This window comes from Lithobates pipiens, unplaced genomic scaffold (assembly GCF_037356315.1).
Source record: "Lithobates pipiens isolate NorthernLeopardFrog02 unplaced genomic scaffold, aLitPip1_a1.2 Scaffold_16, whole genome shotgun sequence".
Classification (NCBI taxonomy): Eukaryota; Metazoa; Chordata; class Amphibia; order Anura; family Ranidae; genus Lithobates; species Lithobates pipiens.
This window is the reverse complement of record NW_027507748.1, coordinates 493,704,289-493,720,260: the sequence shown is the minus strand read 5'-3', so window position 1 is coordinate 493,720,260 and position 15,972 is coordinate 493,704,289. Positions and strand designations below refer to the sequence as shown.

At 46.0% G+C, this 15,972-nt stretch overlaps 1 protein-coding gene across 1 annotated transcript; it reads left to right on the top strand.

The window, feature by feature from the left end:
* The first annotated feature begins 12,435 nt into the window (after nucleotides 1-12,435).
* Nucleotides 12,436-14,815, top strand: LOC143983402 (AP-2 complex subunit mu). The gene has a single exon (XM_077483055.1). It carries the CDS (start codon nucleotides 12,556-12,558, stop codon nucleotides 13,861-13,863), a length of 1,308 nt encoding a protein of 435 aa, XP_077339181.1. The 5' UTR covers nucleotides 12,436-12,555; the 3' UTR covers nucleotides 13,864-14,815.
* The last annotated feature ends 1,157 nt before the right edge of the window (nucleotides 14,816-15,972 follow it).

The following is a 15,972-nucleotide window of genomic DNA, read 5'->3' as shown; positions in this document are numbered from 1 at the left end:
GGAAAGCTGAATTCCCAAATGTGCACAAAAGGCTCACCAAAACCTGGATACAAACTGGCATCCTCTGTCTGAGATGGTAACTTTGGGCAGCCCATGTAATCAAAAGATCTCCCGAGTAAAACAATGCCAGTTCTTTGGATGTAGGCAACTTCTTAAGTGACATGCAATGTGACATTTTCAAGAACTGGTCAACCATAAGGATAACTGCAGTTGCCCTGGGAGTTGGGTAACTCCACAATAAAATCCATAGACAGGTGGGTCCAAGACCTCCCTCCATTGGATGTGGTTTGTAGGAGACCCAATGGAAGGTGTGGTGGTCTTTTACACATAGCACACATGAAACAGGCAGCTATGAAGGTGGCTACATCAGCACAGAGACTAGGCCACCAGAATTGTTGGAAAATAGCCCAAATGAGTTGTTTCTTCCCAGAGTGGCCAGAAGCTTTGGGAGAATGGTAAGTCTAGAGCACAACGGTACGAAGACTCTCAGGGACAAAACAGCAGTCACAGGGTTTCTCAGGAGGCGAATAAATCTGAGCAGCAAGAATTTTGTCACCCAAAGGTGAAGTGAGTCTGGTACGAACCATAGCCAGAATACGATCGGGAGGTATCACAGGAATAGGAACCAACTCCATCTTGGAAGCAGAGGAAAACTGTTGCGACAATGCCTCAGCTCTTACATTCTTAGTACCGGGTAAGAAGGACACTATATAATTGAAGCTTGACAATTAAAGAGCCCATCACACACTTCTGGGAGAGAGGCGTTTAGCCTCAGACAAGAAAGTGAGATTCTTATGGTCAGTCAGAATGAGAACCGGCACAGTGGTACCTTTGAAGAGACGCTTCCATTCTTTAAGGGATAAAATGATCGCTATCAACTCTCTGTCCCCAATCTTGGAATTGCACTCCACAGGTTACAATTTCTTTCAAAAGTAGCCACAAGGATGTATAGTGCTCTCAGAGGTAGGACGTTGAGACAGAAGGGTGCCAACTTCAGTCTCAGATGCATAAACCTCAAGGATAAAGGGTAGTGTAGGATCAGGATGTGCCAACACAGGAGCAGAAACAAAGGCAGCCTTGAGACTCTCAAAGGCATTAATGAAATCCAGGGACTAATTCTTTGGGTTACCATCCTTTCTGGTCATATCAGTCAGAGGTTTGACCAGAGATGAGAAGTTACAAATAAACTTACAATAATAATTGTCAAAGCCAAGAAAAGGTTGCAGTGGTCAAAAACCCATGTCCGGGGCCACTGTAGGACTGCAGAAAGTTTTTCTGGGTCCATCGAAAAACTAACAGTAGAAATAACATAACCCAGGAATTTAACCTGTTCACGATGGAACTCTCACTTCTCCAATTTACAATACAGGTTATTTTCTCTCAGCCTCTGAAGCACACAATAGACATCTGTGTGGTGGCTCTTTAGGGCAGTGGTCATCAACCCTGTCCTTAGGGCCCACTAACAGGCCAGGTTTTATGTATTACCTTGGGGAGATGCAGACTAGAATACTGCAATCACTGAGCAGCAAATGATATCATCTGTGATGTATTTCAGTTATCTTGCAAACCTGGCCTGTTAGTGGGCCCTGAGAACAGGGTTGATGACCACTGCTTTAGGGAACTGGAAAATATGAGGATATCGTCGAGATATACCACCACACATAGTTGCAACAAATCTCTGAGGACATTGTTGATAAATTCCTTAAAAACTGCCGGAAGCATTGTAAAAGCCAAAGGAGGTTGTGTGCCCCTCTCAAATCAAGCTTCATGAAAATCGTTGCTCCTTTGAGGCGGTTAAAAAATTTCCATGATTAATGGAATCAGATAAGCATTCTTAATCGTGAAACAATTGAGACCCCTATACAGTTGGGTAGCGTGGGGGGTGCAGGTGGTGCCGTGGTCCCATACACGACATTTAGGGGGGGCTCCAGTATGTGTCACTGGCTGCCTCCTCCTAATTTTACATTACTGTGTCCCCCTCGCTCCGGCCGCAAAGGTTCAGTGTTCGGCACCCTGTGATTGGGCATATGGGGGTCATGTGAGGCATAGGGCTGGCCTGTCCTGCGGTTGTTCCTGAAGTCCGGCCTCTGCACATGACCCCCCATACGCCCAATCACAGTGCGCCAGACACTGAACATGGCAGCAGCCAGAGCGCGGGGGAGACAAGAAAAAATGTGAGCTGCCGCTGTCTTCTGAGGAGACTCTTCTCCTCCTCCTATATTCCGGACCGATGCAGACCAGGGCCGTGGACAAGAAGAAGGTGAGTGAGAGTCGTGTTACTGGCCAGGGGGAGAGTTAGAGAGAGAACAGTGTGCTATAGTGGTCAGTCAGTGTAGTATGGTGGTCAGTCAGTGTAGTATGGTGGTCAGTCAGTGTAGTATAGTGGTCAGTCAGTGTAGTATGGTGGTCAGTCGGTGTAGTATAGTGGTCAGTCAGATTTGCATTATTAGCTTTGGGTGGTATATACTGTATATTTTATTGACGTTCATTCATTGGTGTATTGTTTATACTTCAAAAGTGAATTGTGTTTACCTCTAAATATTTATTTTTGTACATTAATAAAGTTGGCACCTTTGTGCCTTTTTATATATATTCACTCTCTATGACTCTTTTCTGCCCTATAATGTCCAAGGGGGCGTTCCCTTAATGTATTCTGTTGCATGTTTTTTCTATAAACTCAGGAGAGCATTTTTTTCATCTCCCATAGAGGGTTTGTCCAGGCCAAGGCTTTCTTAGAAAGCAAAGATGTTACAAAGCCTACTTTGCTTTTGTCCATGGGAAATGCCTGGGGCAGCAGCTCAAAGTACATCTCAATATGGTTGAGAAACCCTCTGCATTGGACTGGATTGATTGCCCCAAAATCAGTGGGGAAGCAAAGCAGAACCAGACATACCTCTTATAGAGGTAATACTCGAGGGAGGTACCTGCATAGAGACCAGAGCAGCAGCAGGGACAGCCTGCAACACAGGTTATACCAGAGCAGCCAGAGAGGGAGGGTCCAGGTGAGCAGTGCAAATAAAAAGAGTTTGTAATGCTATGGCAAACTGATCCATGCAGTGATCCTGCTCATCCAACCTGGAAAAAATATTACCAGCAAGCGAATTGCCTGAATTCATGGCCTTCGTCTACTGTCAAGAACCATGAATCAGACGGAGACAGAAAATGCAGAAAAATCACACAATTTAATATAGTGGTGAAAATTGTACACAGTGAAAACATAGTCAAAATATAGCCAGGGTTGAGGGGGCGTGGCTTGGCGCCGATCCGGAATGGCCACTTAACTGCAAAGCTTCGGCAGTTAGAGACCCAGATCGCAGTCCAGCAGAGCGAACCAGCACCCTAAACATGGGGAAAACTAAGGGGAAAGGCTCCCAATCCCGCTCCCGCTCCCCGAGGGGGCCCGAAAACTGTTCCGGGCGCAATATCCCGGATATGTTCAGGGCGCATTCACGCGAGGCCGGGGCTTCGCCCGCGGCCTACTCAGACGAACGCTCGCCCAGCAGAAGTCCCTCGGAGAGGAGAGGAACCCAGCGACAGGACAGCCCGCCCTCAGTACGAGGGATTACAATGGCGGACCTAAGGTCGGTGGCAGCTGACATTAAAGAGTCCCTCACATCCGTAATTGCTGACCTGAGGAGAGATGTACAAGCCATGCACATCCGCACATCAGAACTGGAGGAGGCCACGGCCCGCCATGATACCGCCATCCATCCACTACAGCAAGCCTCCCATGCGCACAGCACACATATCAGAGAGCTACATAGGCACATGGAGGACTTAGATAATCGCGGACGTCGCCACAACATCAGGGTAAGAGGCATACCAGAGACGATTGAACAACCACACATATCCCAAGTCACCACCCATATTTTTAATGACCTATTGGGGAGACCACCAGAGACCCCGATTGACTATGAGAGACTGCATAGAGCCCTCAGACCTAGGGGCAGGGATTCAGACCCCCCGAGGGATGTAATTTGCTGTGTGGTAAATTTCAAACTGAAAGAGGACATCCTAAAAAGGGCTAGAGACAGACGTAACTTTAATTTTCAAGGTGCAGAAATAAAGCTCTTCCAAGATCTATCTCCAATTACCCTGCAGAATAGAAGGAACCTACGCCCTCTTTTGGAAGTCCTACGCCGCAAGGAAATTCAGTATCGCTGGCGTCACCCGTTTTGTCTCTCGGCCACAGTTGCGGGACATACGGCACATCTCAGAGTCCCAGAAGACCTCCGAGGGTTCTGTTCTACACTTCAAATACCCTTGATTGACTTGCCGGACTGGTATAAAGCATTCCGTACCCCACAACTACCGAGGTCAAACTCCATGGATGCTATACCAGTGAGAGACGACTTTCAAATACGGAGACGAAGATCCTCATCCCCAAGACCAGCGCCTCAGAGGGAGCGGAGAGAACGGCAACAACTAAGCCCAACATCCTCCCCTGCGCACAGGCGTGCACGGCCTGACAGCTCCTAGGACTCTCCACACTCCATAATTTCTCCTTGCCGCATGGATAACATGATCCATTCACTGTCATCCCCACTCATCACCATTTTCCCAGCACACTACCCCTCCATCATCTGCACTGTTGGGAAACCGTGACACAGATTTTTACACTCTCACCTATTGGCCCAACCTACTCCTCAGGACTAGGAGTACAGGTCGAGTGTCACGGACACCCACAGCATGTCGTCAAGTTCAAAATGGTAGGCGGCTCAATGATGGCCACCTACGGTAAGGTTTGCTCAGTTCGTTCACAGCGACCAGGGAGGACTGGATATCGACATTGCTGACAGCCATGATAGACTCCCCTCCTCTCCTGGGAAATTCTTACCCTCCCCCCTTCAGCAGTCCATAAATAATGAAGGACACCACACCACTGAACTACAACTTAAGGCACATGGAACTAAGGGTCTGTTTCCATCCAGCCAAAGTCCTGGCATTTTGTGCCGTATATATATATTCAGGTAGAAGGAAACCTAGGACAAAATGCGGCAGGAAATTTAGATTAGCCTCCTCTGATCCTACCACCCGGAGTCCCCTAACCCTTCCTTTATCCCCCCGTCCCTGCACCTGTAGCTCTAGTGTAACCATGGGAAGAAGGGGGAAAACTCCTGCTACAGCCGGAAAGGTTGGGAATACTCACAGACATCCGGTTCAGAGCTACTACAGTTTATAGCTCATCCCGAATCACCTCAAGGGTTTAGAGGAACCCCCTCAGCTCTTCATTAAGTAAAGATTTAATCTAATTGGGGTAATACTTGTTATCATTGGATTTGGGGGGTAGAATGCAAGTTTAGTTTCTTTTCATTATTACTACTATCATTCGCCTGTCAGGAGAATGTGGGCAGGAGGAGGGTCGCCGCGACACCAGAAGGTAAGAGGTTTGGCTCTTCGGGTCACAGCCTCATAGTTATGTCTTCTGGACAAATTACGAAGTCTCGGAGACTCGCAAGGAAGTCATTCCTTTACTAAGGTCACCTGGTCCACGAATATTTCAATGGCTTCCTTTCCCTTATGCACGCATTTTAATCCTACAATGCGGATTTGTATATATTAGTGACAACCATCCCCTTGGCAATTTCAAGGTTCCAGATGTCTCAATGCGACACAGGATGAAGGCCTATCAGACGCTTTGATACCCTCCTCCTGTTCCTTTCCCCTTCTCCCTCTCCCTTTGTTATGTTAAAGGGTACATAGGCTATTGCGGATATAGTTCTTACTCTTATCACATTAGAGAAGTTCCGAAGCTTGTAATAGCAGAACACAAGCTCTTACTCTGTGTTATATTGTTAAATGTTGGCCTAAGTTTTTGTTGTTTTTTACATGGCTTACCACATGTTGGGGTACTCCATTGTTTCGCAAACCTCTCCACTCCATTCTCACTTTTTGTTCTCTCCTTACTATAGTATGCACAAGCTCTTAAACACAAAATGTTTCATATGGTCTCAATACTGACTGGACATCGCAAGACCACACATCGCACGACCTTCCACTCCTCCACAAAACGGCAAAGAAATTCTTTCCGTTGACCTACACCGGACGCCAAGGCACATTTGGGTAAGGTAGCAAGACTACACACCCCCCGGTATTGTATTGACACTCACACACTCCCCATCCCTCTCACCCTTATCCCTGATCCTTCTTTCTGTTATTCCCCCCCCCCCCCCAACCCCCTTTCCTTATCCTGTAGACACTCTAGTACATATTCCTATTGTTGCCTCTCCGGTCTCCGCCGTCGTGATAACTTTAATACTCTAGGGGAGGCCCCCATAGCCCAGCAACCAGGAAAGGGTTACCCACGCTAATAGATTCTAGGAGTCTCGAGCATCCAAATCTCGGAGGACAGATTGAGATTTTGACGCGAATAAGACACATAAGCTAAATCATATAACCATGCCTACTACTACTTCCACCACCCAAGACGTAACGCTGAAAGTAGTCTCCCAGAATGTTAAGGGACTAAATATCCCTGAAAAAAGGAGTCAAATTCTGAATATGCTAACAAAGCTGAGAGCGGATGTGGCGTTTCTTCAGGAAACCCACTTCCACTCGGACAAAATTCCTAAATTGACCAACCATAGATTTCCTATTGCCTTCCATGCCACGAATCCCCTGGCCAAAACGAAGGGGGTGTCTATACTTATATCCAAAAACATCCAATGGAAGTTAGAAGACTCCCTGATTGATCCAGAAGGCAGATATATATTCGTAAAAGGCCACATTAATGACCGCAGGTGTACATTAGCTAATATCTATAGTCCGAACACGGCTCAGGTCAGCTTCTTTCGCACTATAGCAGAACACCTAGCGGGATTCCAATCGGGAATTACTATATTAGGAGGAGATTTCAATGTTGCACTCCAGCCTCTATTAGACTCTTCATCAGGCACCTCATCGCTACTTTATAGGTCTCTGAGAAATATTAAATCGCAGTTACAAGATCTATGTCTTCATGACTCATGGCGTATAGCACACCCGACCAAGAAAGATTACACTTTCTTTTCGGCCCACCATACCAAATACTCACGATTGGACTACCTCTTTCTCTCTCAAAAAGATTTACCTCGGGGGCGCATGCACGGCTTTGAGACGGATGGAAGCCTAATGCCTTAGCTCCGCTCCTGACGGGACTTTATCCGCACCTCGAGGGCCATAACCTGCATTTATTACGGATCATTTTGAACCCCTCGGTCTGCTGAAGCTTGGTGCATGTCATACTGTTTATTTTCTTGCAATGGCATGTTCTCTTTGAATTCTGTTTCTTATTACCATGCAGCTGCTCGGTTGGACTGACTCACTGCGGTGGCTCTGTGTTTCTGAGCGGAGATATGGCGACACCCTTGGTCTGGAGCTGTTCACTTTCTCAGTCATCCCCTCCTCTTCGTACCAACCATGACCATTAGATGTATTTCCCATAATGTTAAGGGGTTTAACGCCCCAAGCAAACGGCGTAAAGCTTTTGCCTTCTATAAACAACTGGGAGCACAAATTCTTTTGCTCCAGGAGACGCACTTCTCCCGTTCCTCCCACCCGAAATTCTTCCATAGGAACTTCCCTCAAGCCTTTTTTTCACTCCATGCGACCAAATCCAGGGGAGCAGCCATATTTCTACACTCCTCCTTCCCTATGGAGGTTAATCAGGTGTTTAGAGATAAAGATAGTCGTTATGTAATTATAAAGGGTGTTGTTCATAATAGAGAATTGACTATTGCCAGCATATATGCACCGAATGACGGCCCTGCTGCTTTCTTTAAGTCATTTCTAGCTAAACTGGCTGAACTTCAGTCCTCCCATATGCTGATAGGGGGGGACTTTAACTCGGTTGACAATGCCACTCTAGACCGCTCGTCGTTAACGGTCGCCTCTAGAGCTTTTCCAAAATCCCTCACCAGCGGCTTGCATGAACTCCAGCTCCTTGACACCTGGCGGGCACATAACATCGGTAACAAGGAATTCACTTTTTTCTCCCACCCGCATAACAGTTCCGCTAGGCTTGACTATATCTTTGCCACCTCAGTTATTCTTGCAAATTCTTTCAATGCCACTATCCACCCCTGTGTCTGGTCCGATCACCATGCCACTTCCTTCACTACGGATTTTATTAAACTCGCCCATTTTGCGCATTCCTGGAGGTTGAACGAATCCCTCTTATCGGACCCGTCGGTAGAGTCCCAGATAGTACAATCACTGGAGGAGTATTTTTTGCTGAATGATCAACCCGATATCCAACCTTCAGTACTATGGACTGCCCATAAAGCGGTCCTTAGGGGCAAATTAATCAGCTTGTCCGTCGTCCGTAACCGCGACAATAAACAAAAAATTGTCAGTTTATCGGCCAAGCTTGATCTTTTGTATAAAAATACTTCCTCCCTACACTTAGAATCAACAAGAAGGTTGATAGATCAGAAGCGGCTGGAACTTGACACCCTCCTTTACAGTAAGGTGGAGAAGGCGCTTCGCTGGGCTAAGGCACGATATCTGTTACATAACAACACGGCCTCTACGGTTTTCGCACGGCGGCTCAAAAACTCGATTCGACCCCCTCATGTTTATAAACTGGCCTCTAGAGAGGGCCCTCTGACCTCACACCCCAAAGACGTATTAAAAATATTCGAGCAATTCTACTCTTCTTTATTAGCCCCCACCCGAATGGTCCCCTCCCCGGACAAAGTGGCATGGTTCCAGGATATCCCTATCCTAGTCCTGTCTCCCTCACAACTGGAGGCCCTTAATGCACCAATTTCCATCCCTGAACTTCTACAGGTAATCAAGCTGTTAAAGACTGGTTCTGCCCCGGGCCCGGATGGGTTTTCCTCACTTTACTATAAAAAATTCTCCACTATCTTGGCCCCTAGCCTGGTTCGTCTTTTTAACAAGGTGTTGCAGGGTGGTAGTTTCCCCGAAGAGATGTTACTGGCCAACATGCCTCTAATCCCCAAACCCAATACGAACCTCACTTTGCCCCAAAACTATAGGCCCATCTCGGTAATTAACAACGATTTGAAACTGTTTAGTAGGATCCTAGCAGATAGACTCGCCAAAATCATCCCCACCCTGATTTCCCCTTTCCAGTCTGGGTTTATCCCTCACCGTTTGATAACTGACAACATACGCCTAGCCACAGACATTATTCAAGACGCCAATTTATCAGACCGTAAACTTCTCCTACTTAGCTTAGATATACAGAAGGCCTTTGATAGCGTCTCCTGGAGCTATATCAAGGAACTTTTACAGCGCATGGGCTTCCAGGGGGCATTTTTGCTAGGTTTCCAAGCCCTTTACGCTAACCCCAAAACTCGTATCAAAATTCCGGGCTGCAACTCGGATTTTTTTGCGCTAGGCAGAGGCACTAGGCAGGGGTGCCCCCTCTCACCCTTGATTTTTGCACTGGCTATGGAACCTTTGGCCATAGCGATTTTGCAAAACTCGGATATCTCTGGGTACACCAAGGGTAGTGCCACGTATAAATTCTGCATGTATGCGGACGATGTCTTAATGTTTCTATCTAATCCCCATATTACCCTTCCTAATCTGTTGTTGACGCTGTAGAGCTTCGCGGAGATCTCCGGGCTCTCCATCAATATCTCCAAATCTGTGGCCCTCCCGGTGGGCTTTACTCCCCACGAGCTCGATAATATTAAACTATCGTACCCTTTTAGGTGGTCTGATTCTCATATCTCTTACCTGGGGATAAGTTTGCCCGGGGACTTTCGCTCACTCTTCAGCGTCAACTACCCTCCCCTGATCGCCAAAGTGAAAACATCCCTTAAACAGTGGCTCCCCCTACAAATTCCCTTTATCGGGAGGATTACGGCCCTTAAGATGGTTATTCTCCCACGGCTCCTCTATCTTTTTAGGTCCCTCCCTGTCAGGCTTTCTAAATCTTACCTACTAGGTGTCCAATCATTCCTTCATCGATTCATCTGGCACGACAGACCGCCTAGGTTTGCCAGGGATGTTTTATACCGCTCTATGCGGTCTGGTGGCCTAGGGGTCCCTCAACTGTGGCCCTATTACTTGGCATGCAGATTTACGCAGCAGGCCCAATGGTCCATTCGTAACTCGAGGGTACCTTGGGTACAGTTCAAAAGCGACTCGGTCGCCCCTTTATACCTCCCTGGTCTTATGTGGTCCCCACACCAACCTACTGCAGAGCTACGCTCTAAGAACCATATTGTGACTCACAGCCTGCAACTGTGGTCTCAATATTGACAAAAATACAAATTGATTTCCTCTACCCCTCTGGGAGCCTCGTTCCTCGGTGATCCGAGGTTCCCCTCTGCTTACGCTCACCCTGAGGCATTCCGTCTCTGGGTGATGCTTAAACTCACTAAACTGGGTGACTTTCTCAGAGGTTCCAAATTTATCTCTTATGCTGACTTACAAGAACAGTTCCCTCTCCCTAATGATGAATTCTTTCATTATATACAAATCAGGCACTTCTTCTTAACACATTATCGTGGCCCAGGTCTGGGCCAGGTTACCCTTTTTGAGGACATTTGTTTTAATTCCCCGCAGCAGAAAGGCCTTATCTCCCTTGTCTATAAATCTCTGGTATCGGCTCTGGAAGATCAGCCATTGAAGTATAGATCCCAATGGGAACAAGAACTGGAGCTCGACGGGGACACCATAGACTGGGGAGAGGGATGGACTAACTTGTGTAAATGCACGAGATCCTTGACAATTAGAGAAACAGCCATTAAATTAATGACCCGGTGGTATTTTGCGCTGGCACGCTTACACAGGATATACCCCCACACTTCCCCGCTTTGTTTTATGGGCTGTGATCAGAGGGGCACTCTTAGCCATGTCTTTTGGGAGTGTGCACTGATCCAACCAACCTGGAGGGAGGTTTTAGGTTTGCTAGATACTCTAGCTGGAAGGACGCTATCTCTGTCCCTCCACCATTGCCTTCTTTTTCAGTCCCCTCCGGATGTTCCCCAAGCCGCTGGTGAGGTTGATTCATTCTATTTGTGTCGCTATGCTTTGGACTATAGCTCTACACTGGAAAACTTCAATTGTCCCTTTTGCCCAGGTAATAACACGTACTGATCATACTATGCTGTGGGAAAAAAATTTCCATACACTACAGGATTCCATTCCTATATTTGATGCAAAATGGAACCCATGGGTCCTATATAGACTAGGTAACTGACCAACTCTCTCTCATACATTTTTGCTCCCCTTTTTTTTTTTTCCTTCTTCTCTCCTGGTTTCTTCTCTTTCTCTTCTTTCTGTTCTTTCTTTATTTTTCTTCCCCGGTAAATTCCTCCAGTTTTGGCTTTAAGGACATTTGCCTTTATGATTTAGATTGTACTATCTGCTGCTGCAATGTATGCTATGACCTGTCATCAACGGATGTCATCTCTGTTTACCTCTAGAGCTGTATATCATATTATGGGTTTATTTTGTTTATTTATTTTTTATTATGATGCGGCATGTGTGCCGGCAGATGTCACTTCTGTCTATTTCGTGCAAATGTTTTTCTGGCTTTCTATATTCTTAATAAAACTCTTTTGAAATAAAAAAAAAAAAAAAGGAAGGAAAAAAAAGAAAGAAAAAAAAAAAGAAAAAAAAGATTTACCTCTCTTAAAATCAGCAACTATTGAACCTCTTATACACTCGGACCACAACCCGATCACACTTACCCTTACCCTCCCACAGACAAAAACAACCACCAAAATATGGCGCCTAGATCCCACCCTGCTGTCCTCGGAGAGTGACATCAATCATATAAGCACCAGTCTCACTAACTACTTTAGAGAAAATACCGATCCGGAGACATCTCCCTTCACTGTATGGGAAGCACATAAATGTGTGATCAGGGGCGAGTTTATGACTCTCAAAGCTATTCGGAAAAAAGCTCACCTAGGGACTATCAATGACTTAATCAGCAAAATTAAAAGACTAGAACTTGCACATAAACAATCTCGTGCCCAGGAAACTCTTCTGGCCCTTACCAACACTAGAAAACAACTCCTAGAACTCCTTAATTGCAAAACCCGGCGCAAATTTATTCTGACCCAGAAACTCTTCTACGAACAAGGAAACAAAAGCGGGAGGCTGTTGGCTAGGGCTATTCAATCAAAAAAAGCAAGTACCAACATTCACACTATAAAAGATCACGTGGGTATCCCACACACGTCAACGGTAGATATTGCGGCCCAATTTGAAAAATACTATAGAGAGCTTTACCACATACCTGGGCAGCAAGAAACCCTATCAAGCCACAATTCCAAAGAAGCCCTAATTAAAAAATTCTTACAAAAATATGGCCCTTCTCCTATATCAATTGAGACGGCCCTTGACCTAAACAAATCTATAACAGAGGAGGAAAAGGGCGATTAAACAATTGAAACCGGGCCTCCCCCTACATCTCAGGCTGGGAATGAGTAGGAAATGAACGCAGCTGCGCGCTGACGTAGATTCTGCGGAAAGGAGGGTGGGAGGGGGCTCGGCCATCTTGGAGTCCTAGCGGAGCTCTGGAGCGGGGAGCAGAGCAGATCGGTCTTTGTCACAATGGGAAGAGAGAACTGAAGCAAATTCACCATGATCGGAGGGCTTTTTATATATAATCACAAGGGAGAGGTCCTGATCTCCCGGGTATACAGAGATGACATTGGAAGGAATGCAGTAGATGCTTTCCGGGTCAATGTCATCCATGCCCGGCAGCAGGTGCGCTCTCCCGTCACCAACATTGCTAGGACCAGTTTCTTCCATGTGAAGCGTTCCAACATCTGGCTGGCAGCTGTCACCAAACAAAATGTCAACGCCGCCATGGTGTTTGAATTCCTGTACAAGATGTGTGATGTCATGACTGCGTACTTTGGGAAGATCAGCGAGGAAAATATCAAGAACAACTTTGTGCTGATCTATGAACTACTTGATGAAATTCTGGACTTTGGTTACCCTCAGAACTCTGAAACTGGAGCCCTGAAAACCTTTATCACTCAACAAGGGATTAAAAGTCAGCATCAGACCAAGGAAGAGCAGTCTCAGATCACCAGCCAGGTGACAGGCCAGATTGGCTGGAGACGCGAAGGGATCAAATATCGTCGGAATGAACTGTTCCTGGATGTACTGGAAAGTGTTAATTTGCTGATGTCACCCCAAGGACAAGTTCTTAGTGCTCATGTATCTGGACGTGTTGTTATGAAGAGCTACTTGAATGGTATGCCAGAGTGCAAATTTGGAATGAATGACAAAATTGTAATTGAGAAACAAGGCAAAGGAACTGCTGACGAGACAGGCAAAACAGGGAAGCAATCCATTGCTATTGATGACTGTACATTCCATCAATGTGTTCGCCTTAGCAAGTTTGATTCTGAGCGTAGCATCAGTTTTATACCACCAGATGGGGAGTTTGAGCTCATGCGATATCGAACTACAAAGGACATTATCCTTCCATTCCGAGTTATTCCACTTGTACGTGAGGTGGGGCGTACCAAGCTGGAGGTCAAGGTGGTCATAAAATCCAACTTTAAACCATCTCTGCTGGCTCAGAAAATTGAGGTTCGAATCCCCACACCACTCAACACAAGTGGAGTACAGGTCATTTGTATGAAGGGGAAAGCCAAGTACAAAGCCAGTGAAAATGCCATTGTCTGGAAGATAAAACGGATGGCAGGAATGAAAGAATCTCAGATCAGTGCTGAGATTGAGCTTTTGCCAACCAATGATAAAAAGAAGTGGGCCCGCCCTCCTATTTCCATGAACTTTGAGGTCCCTTTTGCTCCGTCCGGACTGAAAGTGCGATACCTGAAAGTGTTTGAGCCTAAGCTGAACTACAGCGATCATGATGTGATAAAATGGGTTCGTTACATTGGCCGCAGTGGGATTTATGAAACCCGTTGTTAATGCATCGGCAATAGAGAGGAGGGAGCAGTGTCCATTACTAAACCTGCCCCAATCACACTACACTCAGATGGGGAACCCAAGTAAAAACAAGAAGCTTGTACTTTGTAGGTGGATATTGCTCTGCTCCTTTCTTGCTTCTTCCGCCCTACCATGACAGCCATTTGGCTTCATAACTCCCATTAAGCGTGGAGGCTCTGTACACTGATTCAGCATTGGAAAGGTTAACAAGTTGCAGGGATCTCCTTGCTCATCTTGCAGTTGTGTGTTCTTGAATATTTCCACACATGCAGCTGCTCCTGACCTTGTATCGCCACCACATCTGTGAATATTGCTGGCTGATAGTATTTCTGAATAGTGTAATATTTCCTGCACGCTTCCATCATATCCCTCTTCTAAATAGCGGCGTCTTGTTTACAGTGTCCTTTTTGTCATTGCTGTTTGTCATTAGAGCTATTAACACTGTCACAGGCCAATCTTAACAGGAGGGAGATAAGTGTTTGGAGCCCTGGCATCAGGGTGTTGGATGGACAAACTGCTTTTTTGTCCTTTTCTGACTGGAGATGTGATGTAAATCTTCACTATGTGGGGTGGAAGCTTGCTACAAGTTCTGTGACCAAATTAGGGGGGGGGGGGGGAGGGGATGGAGTCATTGCAGTTAGGCCATTTTACAGCCCCTTTTGCCAGTGAGGAAGAGCAGATCAAACCTTGAGACGTGTAGCATTCATTATCATGGAGTGCAAAGAATCCAACATATCACTGCCGGAGACCAGTCACTGACATGGAAGCAGCATGGATGGGATCTTACACCTTCCACTGATGTGACTTGTGTGTGTATGTGTGGCTCTGTGACTTCTCTCTCGTCCCTGTACTCCTTGTGCTGTGATTTGCTCTGTTCTTCTTTGGTCAAATTATAAACCCCATTAAACAATATAGAAGAAAAAAAAAAAAAAAAAAAAAAAAAACAATTGAAACCGGGTAAAAGCCCTGGCCCAGATGGTTTGTCAGCCCCGTATTATAATACATTCTCCGATATACTCACAGCTCCGTTCCTTGTAGCCTTCAACTCACTCTCCAACACTCCCACACCACCTACTAATACACTTGAAGCACACATAGCGGTCATACATAAAGAAGGAAAAGATGCCACTTCAGTTACAAATTACAGACCAATCTCGCTACTAAACGTAGACTTAAAGCTATTCTCTAAAATTCTAGCTAACCGTCTTCTCCCCCTCATACCCTCGTGGATAGAGAAGGACCAAGTACCAAAACTATTAAGCAATTAACATACACCACTGGTTATCTTCTAATAAGATGAAAGGCTTCTTTCTTTCCTTGGACGCGGAGAAGGCGTTTGACAGGTTGGCCTGGGACTACCTGGAGGCGACGTTACGTCACCTGGGCATACCTAACAAAATGCTAAACTATATCTTATCTCTATATTCTTCTCCGACAGCGAGAATAAGAGTCAACGGCCACCTGTCAGACGCCTTCCCCATCCGGAATGGAACGAGACAGGGGTGCCCTCTATCCCCTGTCCTGTTCATCCTCCCGCTTGAACCCCTCTTAAATAGCATAAGGGCCAATGATAACATCAAAGGGATCCCCATCGCTGGTCACTCCTACAAGTTAGCGGCTTTTGCGGACGATATATTACTATTCCTTAGAGACCCCCTGACCTCAATCCCCAATTTACTGAAAGAATTCGATCTATTCCATCGTATTTCTAACTTATAAATCAATTTTTCTAAATCCCAAGCCCTTAATATCTCCCTCCCGCAAGATGTCATTGCCTTATGTCAAAATAATTTCCCATTTATCTGGAAACATGATTCAATACAGTACCTAGGGATAAAGCTTCCCTCACACCTGTCCGACTTTTATGCAAAAAATTTCGCTCCACTCGCTCAAGCCATAGCATCAGACTTGCGCAACTGGGACAAATCGCATTTCTCATGGTTTGGCCGCGCAGCTATATTAAAAATGAATGTCCTTCCTCGAGTCCTATACCTACTCCAAACAATACCCATTAGACTTCCACATTCTTTCTTTCAAGTAATGAAGAGGTTAGCCCTGCAATTTCTCTGGAATCACAAACGCCCCAGAATA